The 21,656-nt window shown below is 44.3% G+C and overlaps 1 protein-coding gene across 1 annotated transcript; it reads right to left on the reverse strand.

Moving 5' to 3' along the window:
- Window positions 1–10,169: 10,169 nt before the first annotated feature.
- Window positions 10,170–13,153, reverse strand: LOC121572230 (gastrula zinc finger protein XlCGF57.1-like). Its single transcript, XM_041884174.2, has 2 exons — window positions 12,829–13,153; window positions 10,170–12,552 (listed from the first exon to the last, which is right to left on the reverse strand). Exons 1-2 carry the CDS (start codon window positions 13,013–13,015, stop codon window positions 11,099–11,101), a joined length of 1,641 nt encoding a protein of 546 aa, XP_041740108.1. The 5' UTR covers window positions 13,016–13,153; the 3' UTR covers window positions 10,170–11,098.
- Between the last annotated feature and the right edge of the window lie 8,503 nt (window positions 13,154–21,656).

Here is a 21,656-nt window from a genome sequence, read left to right on the forward strand (position 1 = left end):
CACACACTTTTGTTGTAGCCCCAGACAAAAACACCTGTTTCAACTTGTCAATAGCTGATGATTAGTTGACAAGTAGAATCACGTGTGCTTGTCCGGAACAAAAATATGTACCTTTGGGGTTAGTGGAGGACCAACGTTTGGATACACTGCACTAGAGAGCTATTCTTCACTGTCCTTGGATTGGATCAATACTGTAATATGGAAGGAAAGGATCTTTAGAAATATTTTTCGACATAAAGACTAGGGCAAGGTAGGGATCAATTCCATTTCAATTCCAGTCAATTTAGGAAGTACAGCGAAATTCCAATTATCTTCAATGGTTTTCAATTAGGAAAATGTGGAATTGGGATTTGGTTTACTTTCTGAACTGAATGGAATTTAAATGGAATTTGGCCCCAGGCCTGGATTAGGGCCTGTCTAGTCCACCAGGTGTTGGTTTATAATACTGGACCAGGGCCTGTCTAGTCCACCAGGTGTTGGTTTATAATACTGGACCAGGGCCTGTCTAGTCCACCAGGTGTTGGTTTATAATACTGGACCAGGGCCTGTCTAGTCCACCAGGTGTTGGTTTATAATACTGGACCAGGGCCTGTCTAGTCCACCAGGTGTTGGTTTATAATACTGGACCAGGGCCTGTCTAGTCCACCAGGTGTTGGTTTGTAATACTGGACCAGGGCCTGTCTAGTCAAGCAGGTGTTGGCTGAAAAACGTCATAATTTTTAATGCCGCTGCAATAAAAAACCCTAAAAGAAACGGTGGAAAATAAATAAATGTTACTGTAGTTTTGTGGACAAGCAAACATGCCAAAGCTCAAAACGTTCGCAAAGAGTCAACGGCTGTGGACCAAGTGCAAAACCCTCAATGAGTGAGAGCCGTGTGGACCAATGAGTTTCCACATCCCTCCTGGACGGTGGTCACAACGGAGTAGTTTTCTCTTTAGTGTGGGTTTGAGGGTGAGGAGTAGTTTTCTCTTTAGTGTGGGTTTGCACATGGACTGTCAGATTTGCTTTGGAGTCCAAGACTACTTCACACACACCACAGCGGTATTGTTCAGCATGCTTTGTGTGTGTTCTTTGCACGTGGTTAACCAAAAAACCCATACGAACAAAAGTCCTCCCACACAGCTTGCAGCAATAAGGAGCAGCATCTTCAAAAAAGCTTGTTCCTTTCTTCTTCTTCTGTTTTCTTTGTGATTTCCGTGGCTTTGACCCCGACGGTAGCTCCCTGCTCTCCCACGTGTAGAAATAGACGTTTGGAATCTAGAATTGTAGCCATACTCTCAGAAACACATGCAATTACATAGCTACGTGTTTTAAAAAGTTTAGCACGCTAGCTTACAGTGGGATAGAATTAATACATTTTGCTAGCTAGTTATATAGTGAGTTAGCTAGCTATCTAGCCAAGTTGAGACTGGTGAGTTGATGTGAATCCAATTCTAAATCGGTTGTTGATAATACTAAGAGAGAGGCCATAATTATCTCATCCCTTACAGCAGGGTTCTTCAATTCCGGTCCTGGAGGGCCGAAACACTTCTGTTTTTTATTTCTACCTGGTAGTTAATTGCACTCACCTGGTGTCCCAGGTCTGAATTAGCCCCTGATTAGAAGGAGAGGATGAAAAACAGAGGTGTTTCGGCCCCCCAGGACCGGAATTGAAGAACCCTGCCTTACAGATTGATATAGCTAGCTAGGGCAACCGGTGTCCACACATACATTTAGTAAGTAACTGTAATACTTCTGTACACTGAACAAAAATATAAACACAAAACATGCAACAATTTTCCAGATTTTACTGAGTTACAGATCATATAAGGAAATCAGTCAATTCAAATAAATAAATTAGGCCCTAATCCATGGATTTCACATGATTGGGAATGCAGATATGCATCTGTTGGTCACAGATTTTCTTTTAAACATGTAAATGGTGTGTATCATAAAACCAGTCATTATCTGGTCCTCTGTAGCTCAAATGGGGTAGCGCATGGCGCTTGTAACGCCAGGGTAGTGGGTTCGATCCCCGGGACCACCCATACGTAAAAATTTATGCACACATGACTGTAAGTCGCTTTGGATAAAAGCGTCTGCTAAATGGCATATTATTATTATTATTATTATTATTATTATAAACACCATTTGCCTCATGCAGCGCGACACATCTCCTTCACATTGAGTTGATCAGGCTCTTCATTGTGGCCTGTGGAATGTTTTCCCACTACGCTTCAATGGCTGTGCGAAGTTACTGGATATTGGTGGGAACTGAAACACGCTGTCATACATGTATATCCAGAGCATTCCAAACATGCTCAATGGGTGACACATCTGGAAGAACTGGGCCATTTTCAGCTTCCAGATAATTGTGAAAAAAAATGGGCAACAGCATCACCTCCATCCAAACATTGTGAAGCTGTCTGTTTCCTCCCCCTCCTTTTACCATGGTGCTCGTTCAACAGAGCATTAGGAGTGTCCTGTCAACATCAACAGTCATCAACAGAGCAGCTGGTAGAGCACGGCGCTTGTAACGCCAAGGTAGTGGGTTCGATCCCCGGGACCACCCATACACAAAAATGTATGCACGCATGACTGTAAGTCGCTTTGGATAAAAGCGTCTGCTAAATGGCATATTATTATTATTATTATTATTAGGAGTGTCCTGTCAACATCAACAGTCATCAACAGGGCATTAGGAGTGTCCTGTCAACATCAACAGTCATCAACAGGGCATTAGGAGTGTCCTGTCAACATCAACAGTCATCAACAGGGCATTAGGAGTGTCCTGTCAACATCAACAGTCATCAACAGGGCATTAGGAGTGTCCTGTCAACATCAACAGTCATCAACAGAGCATTAGGAGTGTCCTGTCAACATCAACAGTCATCAACAGAGCATTAGGAGTGTCCTGTCAACATCAACAGTCATCAACAGGGCATTAGGAGTGTCCTGTCAACATCAACAGTCATCAACATGGCATTCAGAACAGCACCATCTTCCTAACTGATAACTTTGACATATTGGCATAATATTTAATATGATGGGCAACAGAATCACCCCCGTAACCTCCACATTTTTTTTAGGCAAGCATGTTGCCACGATGTGTAGAAGCTGTTATTGACTAAAGGGAATATTGATCATAAATATACCATCTACAATAGATTCAGGAGTGTCAATTAGAAAGTGGTGGCTCATAGATAATGATTGATTTTAGTCATCCTGGCAAATCATTTAAATTCAATTGTAGTCCACTCCAGATCAACTAAATAATGACATACAACCCCAACACAACACTCACTGTCCTTGTTACAAACGCATGACTACTGTCTCACGTTAATCAGGACAGCCCTGATCAACAGTCACAAAGTGCTTTACGGACACCCAGCCTAAAACCCCTGAGAGCAAGAAAAATGCAGAGTCAGAAGCACAGTGATTACCTGACTAAACCTGATCAGCAGGGGACAAGGTAGAACGCCTGGTGGAATCAGCCCAGGGGGTCCACAGCCCAGGGGGTCCACAGCCCAGGAGGTCCACAGCCCAGGAGGTCCACAGCCCAGGAGGTCCACAGCCCAGGAGGTCCACAGCCCAGGGGGTCCACAGCCCAGGGGGTCCACAGCCCAGGGGGTCCACAGCCCAGGGGGTCCACAGCACAGGGCCTCAGGTCAGGAGACACAGAGAGAAGGGCCCCTGGTGTATCACACAATACACCAGGGCCCATATTCACAAAGCATCCAATGCTGCTTTTCGACTAACACTAGTGTATACACCCTTACGTATGACAGGGCCAGCCACTCTGAGGCAGTGATTGTGCGGCTAGCAGAGGCCAGTGCTTAGTAGATTTTAAAGAGAGGCACAACGTTTATTGGAATGAGAATTCAGTCCACTTGACAATACAACAGAATTCAGTATTCTTCATGCTGATGATTTGTACAACTTGATATATATTAATATATTAAAACATAATGTAGAATGTAACACAGATACAGATGATGCGGTGGCTGCAAATAATAAAATGACTACAGGTAGCTAGTTCTATCCATGCTTTTCCTGAAAATGTTTATCTGATATTATAGCTAGCTAGTTGATGTTGTTCTAGGTAGCTCAGCCAAAGCAGGCTTTTTTTCCTCACTGCAGATGCATGACTACATGATCATGATGTTGTGGCTGGGACAAGCCTCTGAATGTCCTTGAGTGCTTAGGATCGAACATCTCTGGAGAGACCTGAAAATAGCTGTGCAGCAACGCTCCCCATCCAACCTGACAGAGCTTGAGAGGATCAGCAGAGAAGAATGGGAGAAACTCCCCAAATACAGGTCTGCCAAGCTTGTAGCGTCATACCCAAGAAGACTTGAGGCTGTAATCGCTGCCAAAGGTGCTTCAACAAAGTACTGAGTAAAGGGTCTGAATACTTATGTAAATGTCATATTTAAGTTTTTCTTATTTTATAAATTTGCTAAAATGTAAAAAAAACAGTTTTTGCTTTCTCATTATGTGGTTTTGTGTGTAGATTGATGAGGGGGAAAAAACTATTTCATCCATTTTAGAATAAGGCTGTAAAGTCTCAAAATGTGGAAAAAGTAAAGGGGTCTGAATACTTCCCGAATGCACTGTATGTAAATTCTAACATTGATTTATCCTGCAAGATGCCGTTCAATTGGTTGTATACATTTTTGGCTTTTTCTAATGCCTCTTAAGCAAATTGACGTTTATTGGGATCAGTCTTGTCCTTGAGGCAGAACTGAGCGAATTCTGCTAGATGGGCCAGCTGCAAAATGTGCTACATTGTTAAAATGTATGAAAACAAAGTTTTTTTTTTTTTTTTGCTGTTAATTTAAGGTTAGGGTTATGCATTAGGGATGGCAGTGTCATTAAGGTTAGGTTTAAAATGAGATGTTATGTCTTTGTGGCTGTGTCAGCTAGTGACCAAACGCTATTAGTAACAAAGTAATCAGATGACGTTACTGAGTTTGGGTAATCAAAAAGTTATATTACTAATTACAACTTTGGACAGGTAACTAATGACTTTAACGGATTACATTTAGAAAGTAACCTACCCAACCCTGGTCAATACATGCATGCAGTGACTGTTTACCTAAACGTTTTAACAACATCTGATTAAAAACATAGGAAATGCAGCCAGCTGTGTTCCGTATAATCTAGGCTAACCTAGTTATTTGTACGTGATCAGTCAATACATGCATGCAGTGTCTGTTTATCTAACGTTAGCTAACTTTCTTCTTGTAACTTTCCCCTCTTGTGTTGCACATTAAGAAAATGTTTGCAATTATGAAATGATCAATTGATCCGTGACTTGATAAAGTCTATGAATATGCAAAACTGTTTACAAAATCATTGCACATTAATAAAAGGTAGTTGTGGTTCTCAGCAACTTCAACAGGTCCACATGTCATTCTCATGTTATTCTCTATCATGCAGAATTGTCAGAATTGTCAGAATTGTCAGAATTGTCAGAATTGTCAGCTCATTGTAACTTATGAAGCTCATTCTAAAATACAAACGTGGGTGATTTCCGCCCCCAGGGTACTGCACTGTGTGCAAGTTTTTATTCCTGCCCAGCACAAACACCTTGTTCAACTATTCATAGTCTACAATTTAGACCATAACCTGTCAAAAAAAAAAAGAAAACTGTTTGTCATGATTGAATTTGCCGTCATGTACTGAACAAGCTTTGACTGTTGGCGGTTCATCTCCTTGATATGTCCCTCACTTGGGGATAATTACCCCAAATTACAATGCCTATATATATATTATATTACTTTGTTTATACATGTGGTTATTACCGTGCATGAGATTGTCAATACGGAACATTTCAAGACCTTTGAAAGTTTCTTCAAGTGCGGTCGCAAAAACCATGAAGCGCTATGATGAAACTGGCTCTCATGAGGACCGCCACAGGAAAGGAAGACCCACAGTTACCTCTGCTGCAGAGGATGAGTTCATTAGAGTTACCAGCCTCAGAGATTGCAGCCCAAATAAATGGTTTACAAAAGTTCAAGTAACAGACACATCTCAACATCAACTGTTCAGAGGAGACTGTGTGAATCAGGCCTTCATGGTCTAATTAATGCAAAGAAACCACTACTGAAGGACACCAATAATAAGAAAAGACTTGCTTGGGCCAAGAAACACGAGCAATGGACATTAGACCGGTGAAAATGTGTCCTTTGGTCTGGAGTCCAAATTTGAGATTTTTGGTTCCAACCACCGTGTCTTTGTGAGACGTGGTGTGGGTGAACAGATGATCTCTGCATGTGTAGTTCCCTCCGTGAAGCATGGAGGAGGAGGTGTTATGGTGTGGGGGTGCTTTGCTGGTGACACTGTCTGTGATTTATTTAGAATTTAAGGCACACTTAACCAGCATGGCTACCACAGCATTCTGCAGCGATACGCCATCCCATCTGGTTTGGGCTTAGTAGGACTATCATTTGTTTTTCAACAGGACAAAGACCCAACACACCTCCAGGCTGTGTAAGGGCTATTTTACCAAGAAGGAGAGTGATGGAGTGCTGCATCAGATGACCTGGCCTCCACAATCCCCAGACCTCAACCCAATTGAGATGGTTTGGGATGAGACGGACAGCAGAGTGAAGGAAAAGCAGCCAACAAGTGCTAAGCATATGTGGGAACTCCTTCAAGACTGTTGGAAAAGCATTCCAGGTGAAGCTGGTTGAGAGAATGTCAAGAGTTTGCAAAGCTGTCATCAATGCAAAGGGTGGTTATTTGAAGAATCTCAAATATAAAATATATTTTGGATTTGTTTAACACTTTTTTGGTTACTACATGATTCCATATGTGTTATTTCATAGTTTTGATGTCTTCATTATTATTCAACAATGTAGAAAATTGTAAAAATAAAGAAAAACCCTTGAATGAGTAGGTGTCCTAAAACGTTTGACCAGTAGTGTATAAAGATAAATAATGAAGTGTCTTACTATTCTCCATGGTTGGTCCTCTTGCCTATGAAGGTGGAAGGAGCCACAGTTATACACCTGAGCCTGCTTACTGCACAACACAATCCATCAATCAGATTGATACACCAGTGTGTAGGTGTGGGTTGCAGGGTGTCTAATTGGGTGTCTAATTGTTCTAAATGTTTTCAACATGGGTGACTCTTAAAAAATACCCTGTTTTGTACAGACATCACCCTTACCTGAACAGCCCTCTCACCTGAGAAGTAGAGATCAAATGGAGAGAAACTGGGAATTGAATAACTGCAGTTGACATAGCTAAGTAAATGGAAGAATACTCGTATTACAATGTGGATGGCTCTTAAAAGAGCCTTTGGTTGTGTATAGTGTAGTCTTTGGTGTTGCTAGGGAACAGCACCCTCTTCGAAGAAGTAGGAGGTGAAGATCTCCCGGCACACGGATTGCCTCCCGTGCTGCGTTGTTGGCCCCCCCTCATCCTGGTAACATCCTGCAGAGCAGCAGACCTCTCCTCTGGCACACGGCGGCGAGCTGCAGGTCCCCTCCTGGTCCTCGTGTCCATCCTCATGATAGTTATGCAGGACACAGGAAGCCTTCACACACCCGCTTGAATTCCCCCAGGAGGCAGTCTCAGATGGCCCTGGTCACCCAACCTTGCAGTGCTCTACACGGTAACTGTAGGCAATCGTTTTGAAGGAATCTCCAGTTACAAGGTGTCTGTAGGAATATGGAAGATAATGCCATTATTAGACTTTCACATCACCAGGTCATTGTGGATTACTAAAGTATAATATCTCTTATAACAAATCATGATACCATTGGATAGATAGATGCATACGTAGCATGTGACAATAGCATGATCATATCAAGGATAGCATCACAAATGAATACATAAATACCAGTTGAAGCTTGATGATGAGTTGATCATTTGAATCAGCTGTGTAGTGCCGAGGTAAAAACAACAATGCGCACCCCTTTGAGTCCCCGGGACCAGGACAGAGAACCACCGCTCTTCATTGGGACCTTCAGACAGGCTTTCACAGCTCTCTGTATCTGAGGACAGAAAACATCACAAGGAACAGACTTCATTATACTCAAATTAGACAGCACTGAATATTATGTTACTGTTATCTCTGTCCTCACTTCTAGCGACTGGAACTACACAACATAACCTGCCCTATCCAGAACAGCCTACTCTCTCACTTTGACAGTTGGGGCTGCTATCATTTCACCCTCCTCCATGGCTGTTAGCTAGCTAGCTAGCTACAAATGCATTTGAAGTTTGTATTTTACAATGTTAAATACATCAAGATAGCTAGTTAATATGAAGTTAGGTAGCTGGTGATATTTAATTTACTTAGCTAGCTAGCTAGCTATACAGTATGTAAAGTTGGCTAGATAGTTAGCGTTAGCAGCTCATTTGAGTTAGCCTGCACTGTAGCTAGTTAGCTAATAATGCATCTTATTTTTTTTACATTTTTGAAATGTATTTACTTACTTGAATAGGTTCTCCCAGCCATGTGGACGATTGGAAACAGGGCAGCAAAGATTGTTTGTCACCAGAGCGGTTCAGGGCATATTACTATTTACCTGTGAATAAATTCATGAAACAGAGAATGGATGAAACTATTTACCCATTTAATAACCAGACCTTCAGCCAAACTTGCTATGCTGAATTCTTGACGCACGATTGAACTGTTTTCGCTTTGTCATGATGGGGTATTGTGTGTAGATTGATGAGGAAAATGTTTTATTTAATCCATTTTAGAATACGTCTGCAACGTAACAAAATGTGGAAAAAGTCAAGGGGTCTGAATACTTTCCCAATGTACTGTATATAATCTATCTCCACCCAGGCAGAATATCAGAGTATGGACAGGATGTGTTAAAGTGAGGTCTCGGGAAAAGACCAGTGCTGAACCAAAACCTCCCAAGGCACATGAGAATTAAATTAAACACAGTTTAAACATTTAAGAGAGAGCGAGACTATTTGTGGTGAGGGGATTTAGCTGTATTGGGTGGTTTGTGTGTGGTTGGGGCTGGAGTATGTGTATGTTCATTCATGTCTCAAAATGGTTCTCATTGTCATTATCCAATGACCTACCTACCTTATTTGAATAATATGACAGACAGACATATGTTGTTCCGGTTGTTTTCCCACTGACTCAATCTGTTAAGTGATGTTCAACCTCAGCAGCTACAGCCGTCAATCAGTTACAGCACCCACTGTCCCTTCAGTCACCCACAGGACAGAGATTTACATTTACATTCAAGTCATTTAGCAGACGCTCTTATACGAACAGGCCCCCATTTAGTGTGAGAGAGAGAGAGAGAGAGAGAGAGAGAGAGAGAGAGAGAGAGAGAGAGAGAGAGAGAGAGAGAGAGAGAGAGAGAGAGAGAGAGGACAAAGAGATTTAAGGTAAGAAAGAAAGAGAGCAGAAAGCCTCAACCATGTTTTCCTTGCTTGTTACATGACTTTGGGGAAGAGGGCTGGACACAGTTTACACTGGGAAGCAAAAACCATGATGACTCTGTTCAATGTTCACCAGTGAGTCTGCTATTGAATGTTGATATTTCCATGTCTCCATTAGTCTTTGGTTTTAATGTGTTCTTTTAGTAACCAGTGTTTTGCATGGCCTCAGTGATGTTCATGTCAATTAAAGTGTTCCGGTACATTGCAGTAGGTTACAACATAGTACAGAACAAGTTAACTTTATTGGTCCTCTCTGGGGAGCATACAGTCAGGCAGGACTGGTTCTATGATATATACAACATTTCTTATTATTAAACAAGAACTATACTAACTAAAGTTTACAGTGGACATTTTCCTGCAGAACAGATATGTTCAAAAAAAAAAAAAAAAGGTTTGTATCTGAACATGAGCAATGTATACTTAAGAGTTGTGGTGCCCTTTGGTAAATAAAACATCTGAATTGACTAGTCAACTGTCTGAAATGCTTACCAGCTTCATCAATAGTCCATTTATAAGACCTCTGGACTAGAAACACAGAGGTCTCACCCCCCCCCCCAGCTCAGTGTCTTTGGCACCATCTGCTGGATAAAACAGGGAGTTCACAGTAGAGGACTTTTGTAATGTAATACCAATAAGATTCACTAGGGGGACATCCTTCACTATTACATTTACATTATACATTTTTGTCATTTAGCAGACGCTCTTATCCAGAGCGACTTACAGTTAGTGAGTGCCTACATTATTTTTTTTCATACTCGAACCCACAATCGAACCCACAACCCTGGCGTTGCAAGCGCCATGCTCTACCAATTGAGCTACAGAGGACCAGCACCATGTATCAGCACCATGTTAAGGAAAAGATCAGTATGATCTAGAACAGAGGTTCCCAAATATATATATATATATTTATTTTTTAAGGAACAAGGTGCGATTTCGAAATTGGGTAGTGCATCATCAGTGAGAAAATGTGTAGAATTGCAGTAAATAAGCTTTAAGCCTGCAAAGTTCTCTCGGGAAACAAGAGGGATGTGAACGGTTTGTGTCATGAACAGTGCTTGTGCCCATAGAAATAGACGTGGCGCACATTAGATATTCCCCAATGCTGGAAGGGGGCCCTGAGTGAAAAAGGTTTGGGATCCCCTGATCTAGAAAATAATGTTTTCGCCAAAAGGACTATGTCTAGTCTAACAAATGTGTTGGTTTGTAATAGGGCTTTCCATCTTGTGACTGAAGGAAATGACACCAGGTTTGGCACATTGAACAAAGGGCCAATATAAACAAGCAACAAAAACGAGGATTAATACATTCATATTAGTCTAGTTTGTGGACATGCAAACATTACAAAGGTCGACATGTTTTCAAAGTGTTGTAATTCCAGCAAATCATAACATCTTTGGACCAATGAGTTTCCACACCGCTCCTGGATGTGGTGGTCACAACGGTTGTGGAAACCTGTTCAAGCTGATACTCATTAAAACATTTACAAATATATATATATATATGTATAACCGTTGTCAGATGCGTTGCACATCCAATGTTGAACCGTAATCAGGGTGTTAGAGTGTATACCATACATTCCTTTATGGATTCTATGTCCTAATGGTTGTTCTGCGCCGGCTACCATAAAGACACAATAAAGCCACTATGGTGTGATGATGTTCTTTTGGTTTGTCATCTACTGACAGACACGTTTAAAGGACACCATCATAATGGTGAATAGTGTTCAAGTGATATTTAAGACTAGCAAAACCAGTGAAGCATCTACCACAGAGTTTACAGCGATAGGGTTTCTCTCCTGTGTGAATCCGCTGGTGTACTTTCAGGTTGCCTTGGGTGCTGAAGCCCCGTCCACACACAGTGCATGTGAAAGGTCTCTCCCCTGTGTGAACCAGCTTATGTCTGGCCAGATGGTAAATGTCTTTAAAGCATTTCCCACACTCTATGCAACCATATGGCTTCTCCTCTATGTGAGTCGGCTGATGCTTTTCAAGGTCTTCCCTCTGGTGGAAGCCTTTCCCACAGTCCTTACACTGGTAGGATTTCTCCCCTATGTGGAACAGCATATGTTTGGTCAGGTATTGCTTGGTAGGGAAGCCTTTGCCACATTCTGTGCACTGGAATAGTTTCTCTCCAGTGTGAAGCCTCATGTGCACGTTCATGTATCCCTTAGATTGGAAGCATTTACCACATTCTTTGCATTTGAACGGTTTCTCGCCCGTGTGAGTGCGCATGTGTAGTTTCAGATTATGATTGTAAGGGAAACATTTGCCACAAACATGACAAGTAGGTTTGGCTGCAGGTTGAAGTTGAGGAGTAGGCTTCCCTTTAGTGAAGGTTTGCCTGTGAGGAGTGGGCCTAGGTTTTGGTTCAGTGTGGGTTTGAGGGTGAGGAGTGGGCCTAGGTTTTGGTTCAGTGTGGGTTTGAGGGTGAGGAGTGGGCCTAGGTTTTGGTTCAGTGTGGGTTTGAGGGTGAGGAGTAGTTTTCTCTTTAGTGTGGGTTTGCACATGGACTGTCAGATTTGCTTTGGAGTCCAAGACTACTTCACACACACCACAGCGGTATTGTTCAGCATGCTTTGTGTGTGTTCTTTGCACGTGGTTAACCAAAAAACCCATACGAACAAAAGTCCTCCCACACAGCTTGCAGCAATAAGGAGCAGCATCTTCAAGAAAGCTTGTTCCTTTCTTCTTCTTCTGTTTTCTTTGTGATTTCCGTGGCTTTGACCCCGACGGTAGCTCCCTGCTCTCTCCATCATTGTCCCTTCCACTGTTAACACTGTTTTCACTCTGAGCTGCAGGACTGGATGGTTCTGATACTATGTAGTCTATATAATATTCATCATCAGGCTCTGTCTGGATCTCTCCAGTCATGTTATTGAACGGTGAACCCCCGTCTCTACTCTCCACAGCGTGATGTGAGGGCCGAGCTGTGTTCATACCCTCACAGTCACTTACCACACAGACAGTTATGAAGTCTTTGGTATCAGACTCCTGCCCTTGAAGCTGCTCTTCCTCCTGACTGGTCCTGCAAAATTCCTCCTGTTCATCTTTAATCTGTGTGGGCTCTGGGTCCTCCTCTTGCTCACAGTGCTGCTGTTCAGGGGGAACATCATCTACAGAGACTGGGAGGGTGAGCTGATGGGTGTCTTGATTAGAAGAAAATAAAATACAAATAAGTAATGTTATCATTAAATAAATAGTTAGACGTTTGGAATCTAAAATTGTACCCATAGTTCTCAGAAACACATGCAGTTACTGTTACATAGCTAACTACATGTTTAGCAAACTAGCTAGTTTACGGTGGGATAAATTCATCCATTTGTGCTAGCTAGTTAGGTGTTTCGGCCCCCCAGGACCGGAATTGAAGAACCCTGCCTTACAGATTGATATAGCTAGCTAGGGCAACCGGTGTCCACACATACCTTTAGTAAGTAACTGTAAATGTGGTTTGAAGTCCAGCAGCAGTCGTAGCCGTTCGTTCTCCTCCTTGGAACGGGAGATTTCCTCCTGGTAGTCCGTTATTGTTCTCTCTACCGCCGAGGTTATCTCCATCGCCGCCGCGGTCAGTCGTTCGGTAAGATACGCGTTGAACAACTCCAGTTTGGACATTTTGAGATTTTCAACGTTATTCAAGTCGAGAAGTCTTTCTTTTCTTCTACTCAATGCGCTGGGATTTTTAGATTATTAGTCCCCTGGCGCCCATTTGTGTAAAATAACTGTCGACAGTTTCCAAGATGGACGACCGGGTGTTTGTAACGTCATCTGTTCACGTTGGCGTAGTCTCTCACGGAATGACGTTTCACAGTGGCCACGCCCCTCTACTGGGTAAGAACTACAAATCTGCTTTTTAGCGCCCAGTCAAATTAAGGCTCAAATTTGCCTTGTTAAATTTTGCTCATACTCTTAAATTAAATACCATGACTGTCTTCTCTTTAGCTGGGAATGTTGTTTAAAATGTCCGATACAGCATACTTTGGTAATAACATTATCAACCTACTGCATACCCCTTAGAAATAAACATTTTCATGTGCAGGTTGTGCTATTAGTGTTGTAACACTCATTAAGACAGGCTGGTAGCATAGCTAGCATAGCTAGCATTCACCGGTTGAAGTTGAAGTAACTTTTGAGGGTAATGGAGTTGACTGGTGACTATTAAATGAATATAAACTCACCACGTCCAGGTTATTAATAATGTTTCCAAGATGGCATAGTAGTGCGGTCGTGTATTGTATTGTGATGTGTCCTCGTGTAAATAGCCTGTTGTTTTTTTGTCTTTTATTTGTATATATTTCTCTATCTCACTTTCCTGCAACCTGCCTCACCTAATGTGGAACGGATTCTATTATTTGTTTATTTTTTATCAAGAACCTACGGCTGAAACTAGCCAGCTAGCCAGCTAACTAGCTACTTGCTATTAGCCACCGTTAGCGGTCTTCACCACTGTCCGTGGCCTGCACTACCTACCAGCCAGCTCTAGCCTGGACAATTATCGGCCAGTCTGCACAGCGTGCTATCGACCCAGAGCAGATCAGATTTTCTGCCGGAATCACTGAATCACTGGACCTTAACACCGGACCATCGCAACTAGCTAGCTGCAACCGAATGGCTGTTGTTGGCTAATCACCACTTCCCGACGTACCAGTTAGCCTTGAGCTAGCCTCGAGCCAGGCCCATCTCCCGGCTATCTACCTCTCTGTCAACCGGACGGGACCTCCTAGTGTCGACACGGAGCCCCGCCGATCCATCACGACTAGTCTGCCGACGTAATCGTCTGATGTGGTTTCAACAGGCTTCCCGTTGCGACGACCACGAAGATCCATCTGCTAGCACCGGCCCGCTAGCACGCACAATCAACAGCCGTGCCTCCTGCTCGCCTGTGCTTTAGCAGCCTACGATCTGCTCCCGGACTTAGTGCTGTTCACTGTACCTTATGATCACTCAGCTACACAGTTAATGCCTGCTGGACTGTTCCTTTACACGGTATCCCATCCTTTTGATCTGTTTAGCCTCAGCCCAAACTTTCATCGCCATTACCAGTTGTTGTCTTAGCCCTCTCGAATAACACCTGTGATTGCGTTATGCCTCTCTCACATGTCAATATGCCTAGCCTATTGCTGTTTGGGTTAGTTCTTATTATACAATTTCACTGTAGAGCCCCAAGTTCAGATCAACCAGCCTCAGAGCTCCTTTGTCCCACCCCGCATACACGCAGACACCGGCTCAATCGGTACCTCCAGTGACGCTATCTCTTTCATTGTTACCCAACGCTTAGGTTTACCTCCACTGTACTCATATCCTTCCATATCCTTGTCTGTACATAATGCCCTAAATCTATTCTACAACGCCCAGAAATCTGCCCCTTTTCTCTGTACCCAACGCACTAGAATACCAGTTCTTAAAGCCTTTAGCCATATCCTTATTCTATTCCTCCTCTTTTCCTCTGGTGATGTAGAGGTTAACCCAGGCCCTGTAGCCCCCAGTATCACTCCTACCCCCCAGGCGCTATCATTTGTTGACTTCTGTAACCGTAAAAGCCTTGGTTTCTTGCATGTTAACATCAGAAGTCTCCTCCCCAAGTTTGAGTTATTCCCTGCGTTAGCACACTCTGCCAACCCTGATGTTCTAGCAGTGTCTGAATCTTGGCTTAGGAAGGCCACCAAAAATTCAGAAATGTCCATTCCGAACTACAACATTTTCCGTCTAGATAGAACTGCAAAAGGGGGCGGAGTTGCAATCTACTGTAGAGAGAGCCTGCAGAGCTCTATCATACTATCCAGGTCTGTGCCCAAACAGTTTGAGCTTCTACTTCTAAAAATCCACCTTTCCAGAAATAAGTCTCTCACTGTTGCCGCTTGCTACAGACCCCCCTCAGCCCCAAGTTGTGCCCTGGACACCATATGTGAATTGCTTGCCCCCCATCTATCCTCAGAGTTCGTACTGCTTGGTGACCTAAACTGGGATATGCTTAACACGTCCTACAATCTAAACTAGATGCCCTCAATCTCACACAAATTATCAAGGAACCTACCAGGTACAACCCTAAATCCGTAAACATGGGCACCCTCATAGATATCATCCTGACTAATTTACCCTCTAAATACACCTCTGCTGTCTTCAACCAGGATTTCAGCGATCACTGCCTGCGTCCGTAATGGGTCCGCGGTCAAACGACCACCCCTCATCACTGTCAAACGCTCCCTAAAACACTTCAGCGAGCAGGCCTTTCTAATTGACCTGGCCCGGGTATCCTGGATGGATATTGACCTCATTCCGTCAGTAGAGGATGCCTGGATGTTCTTCAAAAGTGCTATCCTCTCCATCTTAAATAAGCATGCCCCGTTCAAAAAATGCAGAACTAAGAACAGATATAGGCCCTGGTTCACCCCAGACTTGACTGCCCTTGACCAGCACAAAAACATCCTGTGGCGTACTGCATTAGCATCGAAGAGCCCCCGTGATATGCAACTTTTCAGGGAAGTCAGGAACCAATATACACAATCAGTTAGGAACGCAAAGGCTAGCTTTTTCAAACATAAATGTGCATCCTGTAGCACTAACTCCAAAAAGTTTTGGGACACTGTAAAGTCCATGGAGAATAAGAGCACCTCCTCCCAGCTACCCACTGCACTGAGGCTAGGAAACACTGTCACCACTGATAAATCTACAATAATCGAGAATTTCAAGAAGCATTTTGCTACGGCTGGCCATGCTTTCCACCTGGCTACCCCTACCCCGGCCACCAGCTCTGCACCCTCCGCTGCAACTTGCCCATGCCCCCCGCTTCTCCTTCACCCAAATTCAGATAGCTGATGTCCTGAATGAGCTGCTAAATCTGGACCCCTACAGATCAGCTGGGCTAGACAATCTGGACCCTTTCTTTCTAAAATTAGCAGCCGAAAATTGTCGCAACCCCTATTACTAGCCTGTTCAACCTCTCTTTCGTATCGTCTGAGATCCCCAGTGATTGGAAAGCTGCCTCGGTCATCCCCCTCTTCAAAGGGGGTGACACTCTAGATCCAAACTGTTACAGACCTATATCCATCCTGCCCTGCCTTTCGAAAGTATTTGAAAGCCAAGTTAACAAACAGATCACCAACCATTTCAAATCCCACCGTACCTTCTCCGCTATGCAATCTGGTTTCCGAGCTGGTCATGGGTGCACTTCAGCCACGCTCAAGGTCCTAAACGATATTATAACCGCAATCGATAAAAGACAGTACTGTGCAGCCGTCTTCATCGACCTGGCCAAGGCTTTTGACTCTGTCAATCACCACATTCTTATTGGCAGACTAAATAGCCTTGGTTTCTCAAATGACTGCCTCGCCTGGTTCACCAACTACTTCTCAGATAGAGTTCAATGTGTCAAATCGGAGGGTCTGTTGTCTGGACCTCTGGCAGTCTCTATAGGGGTGCCACAGGGTTCAAATCTCGGGCCGACTCTATTCTCTGTGTATATCAATGGTGTCGCTCTTGCTGCTGGTGACTCTCAAATCCACCTCTACGCATACGACACCATTTTGTATACATCTGGCCCTTCATTGGACACTGTGTTAACAAACCTCCAAACGAGCTTCAATGCCATACAACACTCCTTCCGTGGCCTCCAACTGCTCTTAAACGCTAGTACAACTAAATGCATGCTCTTCAACCGAACGTAGCCTGCACCCGCCCGGCCGACTAGAATCACTACTCTCGGCGGGTCTGACTTAGAATATGTGGACAACTACAAATACCTAGGTGTCTGGTTAGACCGTAAACTCTCCTTCCAGACTCACATTAAGCATCTCCAATCCAAAGTTAAATCTAGAATCGGCTTCCTATTTCGCAACAAAGCCTCCTTCACTCATGCTGCTAAACATGCCCTCGTAAAACTGACTATCCTACCGATCCTTGACTTTGGCGATGTCATTTATAAAATAGCCTCCAACACTCTACTCAGCAAATTGGATGTAGTCTATCACAGTGCCATCCGTTTTGTCACCAAAGCCCCATATACTACCCACCATTGTGACCTGTACACTCTCGTTGGCTGGCCCTCAGTACATATTCGTCGCCAAACCCACTGGCTCCAGGTCATCTATAAATCACTTCTAGGAAAATCCCAGCCTTATCTTAGATCATTGGTCACCATAGCAACACCCACCCGTAGTATGCGTTCCAGCAGGTATATCTCACTGGTCATCCACAAAGCCAACACCTCCTTTGGCCGCCATTACTTCCAGTTCTCTGCTGCAAATGACTGGAACGAACTGCAAAAATCTCTGAAGCTGGAGACACTTATCTCCCTCACTAACTTTAAGCATCAGTTGTCAGAGCAGCTTACCGATCACTGCACCTGTACACAGCCCATCTGTAATTAGCACACCCAACTACCTCATCCCCATATTGTTATTTACAGTGGGGGAAAAAAGTATTTAGTCTGCCACCAATTGTGCAAGTTCTCCCACTTAAAAAGATGAGAGGCCTGTAATTTTCATCATAGGTACACGTCAACTATGACAGACAAATTGAGAATTTTTTTTCCAGAAAATCACATTGTAGGATTTTTTATGAATTTATTTGCAAATTATGGTGGAAAATAAGTATTTGGTCACCTACAAACAAGCAAGATTTCTGGCTCTCACAGACCTGTAACTTCTTCTTTAAGAGGCTCCTCTGTCCTCCACTCGTTACCTGTATTAATGGCACCTGTTTGAACTTATATTTCTGGATCTCCAGGACTTTACAGACTAAATGTTACAGGGAGTACTAAATGAAGAGGTTCCTGAGCCTGTGTAAGGATCTGAATAGACATTTAAATCCATTTTAGTTTACTTTTGAATATTAGAAGTATCTCACTAACTTTAAGCATCAGTTGTCAGAGCAGCTTACCGATCACTGCACCTGTACACAGCCATTCTGAAATTAGCCCACCCAACTACCTCATCCCCATATTGTTATTTATTTTGCTAATTTGCACCCCAGTATCTCTATTTGCACATCATCTCTTGCACATCTATCACTCCAGTGTTAATACTAATTGTAATTATTTTGCACTATGGCCTATTTATTCCCTTCCCTCCATAACTTGCTACATTTGAACACACTGTATATAGATTTTCTGTTGTATATTTGACTTTATGTTTTGTTTACCCCATATGTAACTCTGTGTTGTTTTTATCGCACTGCTTTGCTTTATCTTGGCCAGGTCGCAGTTGTAAATGAGAACTTGTTCTCAACTGGCTTACCTGGTTAAATAAAGGTGAAATAAAAAATAAATACAAATATTTTTTCTCCTTTCCTTTCTCCCTATTATATTCTGTTAAAGTTAGTCCGTTTTCACCCCATCCAGTAGGTGGCGGCATGCAACTCTAACGTTGTTTGCGGACCGCCATAATACCATAGAAGAAGATTTGTAAGCCTGCACAGGCGCAGTTCGGCACGGCCCTTAGACCTGATGACGTGTTTCTGCACGAGCTTAGCTAGCTAACGTCGCCATGACATCGCCTACGTGGTCAGGGATTTCTATTGGAGAAGCAGTTATGTAGCACTATATGGTATCCTTCCGCGCGGCAGGATACATTCTGAGGAAGGATTTCAGATGAGTCCCGCGTACAGGGTAGTGCTGCGGCTGACCTCCTTAAATAACTGCCACCACACCACTTCCTCCTCTTCCTTTTACTCGGCTCATTCCAGAGAGGATTCCCTTGGTAAGAGCTCTATGTTAGAGTTGATAAGAGCAGAAGTATACTGGCTGCTATTCAATAGCTTTGGAGCAGCTAGCTAGCTAGCCTCTCCATCAGGGTGCTCTGCTGTCCCCCCACTCAGTTTGTGCCATCTCGTTTTGGCTCGTGCCATCTCGTTTTGACAGTGTACCAACCTGGGCGATACCAGTATTGCGGCGCTGAGGGTTTGTCTGAACCTTAGTTGTCTGTGTGATTATCCACCAGAACCCTCCCGGTTATAGCTTTCGGGTTCGGGGACCACACTAAATTAAATAATTAAACCAATTTGTGTGGTACAGTATGATCAGTAAGGGTTTGTGCGGATGCAAGGACTATGCGACGTTCAGAATGATTTGATAGGAGGTAATGACTAAGTGACTGTTATTTGACGTAAGAGATATCTCTTCTAGAGTTAATTCGGGAGATGGTAACTTGTTAAACAAATTCTCCCTTGGTGCCCCAAATCCTAATGAGTTAATTGTTACATGATTAATTTAAATCGGGTAACAATTAAACATATTTAGTTAATTAGATAAATAACGGTCATCAGATTAATCTCTTCTTCCCACAGAGAGAAACTACCATTTCAAGTATGGCTTTTTGCCTTGAGAAATGCGAGGTGTCCCTGCCCACAGGCAGCGGACTGCGTCTAAGAACGGTGGCACTCTGCAGTCACCCTGAGGTGCTTCCTGCTAGCATTGGCAGCTTCTCACAGGCCCAAGGCCAAACAGAGAGGCAAGTGGAGTCCCCATGGGCAGTGATGGAAGGCTACGAACTACAACTCCGATGCTGGTCACCGCTTTAGTTCTGGCGCCTCAAATGTCTCAGGGTCTTCTAGTGTTGACGCCCTGGTTGACTGAATGTTTCCGAATGAGTTCAGATGAAGGAGTGTCAACCTACAGTACATGCAAATCTCTCATTCTGGCCAAGGGTTCTGTCTGACAGACACGTTAACCGGCCATTACAGTTGTCCACACATGCCCCTCTCGCTGTTGCGGGTGAACTAGGGGCTTCCCCCAGTGTGTTGTGCCCCGCTAGGGCAATGAACACTTTTCACAGATGGAGGCAATACGAAAGCTTTATCCGTTTTCGTTAACTATGGTGAGAGAGATTTGGGCCAGGGCCTATCCGACCGGACTCTCACATTGCATGGTGGACACTGTTACTGCAGCATTTCGGCTGGCCCGCCGGCCTTTGCCTTGTGCTGTGGTGGCACATTCTACTGGAGGAGTAACTGCCTTACCTGGACAATTGGATAGTCTGCCCCATCCAGGGAACAGGCCACAACGGACACAAGGACCCACTTGAACCACACTAGAGTTATGGGCCTCACGCTAAATGAGGAGAAGAGTCACCTGTCCCCCTCACGGAAGGTGATCTACCTCGGGATGACCATAGACTCGACTTCCATGAGGGCACGTCTCTCTCAGGTGAGAGTAACAAAATCCTACCCTACCTCAACAGTTTCCGGCTCGGACGAGCCATGTCGGTGTTAGAGTGCCAACAGTTGCTCGGCCTACTGTCGATGGCTTCACTGTTGGTTCTGCTGGGAATTATCCATCAGGCCACTCCAGCGATGGTTCAACTCCCACAGCCGGCACCCAAAACAACACAGACACCGTGGCTACCCCGCTTCTTCCTGGTAAAGGGGGTGAGCCTGATCAGAGTCCACCGCAGAGAGCTGGTGTGCACTGAAGCCTCTCTGATGAGTTGAGGTGCCATGTTCAGAGGCAGCTGGCCGCAGGATCCCCCCATGGAGCGGTCAACACATCAATGTGCTGGAGCTCAGGGTGGTTCGCCTAGCTCTTCAACAGTTCCAGCCCTGCCTGGTAGGACAGCATTTCCTGATCCAATGGCTCGGGAGCTCTTGCCGTGGGCCCAGACCCACTTGGCATCGCTGCACATATCCCGGGGTCCTGAACAATGCAGCGGACATGCTCTCAAGAGACGGCCCGCCGGGGGGGGGGGAGACTAGAGATTGGCCACCAGCTGCTCTTGATAGCTCCATGCTGGCCGAGACCATCATGGATCAGCCTTCTGTTGCCTCTCCTCTCGGGGACCCCATGGCAGCTGCCCCTGAGGCCCATCCTTCTCTTCAGGCTGGGGGGACACTGTGGCATCCAGACCCGCACTGCCTACAGCTTCGGGCTTGACCTTTGAGAGGCATTCGTGGACCAGTCTAAGCCATCAGGACAATGTGGTGAACACGTTGCGGAGCGCCATGGTTTCTTCCACCAATGCGTCATATCAAATGTGGTGGGGCATATTCTGTACCTGGTTTGAGAGCCAAATGTGCAAGCGGTTTTACGGTTTTCACAGTCACTGCTTGATGCGGGCCAAACGGCATCCACATTGAGAGTGTATTTAGCCGCTATCTCGTCATGACGACGGCCAAGAGAGACCCATGGCTGGCTACCCATTGCTCTCCAAATTTATGAAGGGAGTTCGACGTCTGTCCAGCGACGGCCCGCTCGGTGCCAAACTGTAACGTTGACGTGGTGCTGTCAGCGCTTGCTAAGCCACCCTCGAGCCCCTAGAGTAGATGA

This window comes from Coregonus clupeaformis, chromosome 8 (genome assembly GCF_020615455.1).
Source record: "Coregonus clupeaformis isolate EN_2021a chromosome 8, ASM2061545v1, whole genome shotgun sequence".
NCBI classification, from domain to species: Eukaryota; Metazoa; Chordata; class Actinopteri; order Salmoniformes; family Salmonidae; genus Coregonus; species Coregonus clupeaformis.

Excerpts from the sequence above, each read along its gene's own strand:
- LOC121572230 (XM_041884174.2), bottom strand. The coding sequence starts at position 13,015 with ATGTCCAAACTGGAGTTGTTCAACGCGTATCTTACCGAACGACTGACC. Across the intron at positions 12,553-12,828 it reads TTTACAGTTACTTACTAAAG|ACACCCATCAGCTCACCCTC; the intron begins GTATGTGTGGAC and ends CTTCTAATCAAG.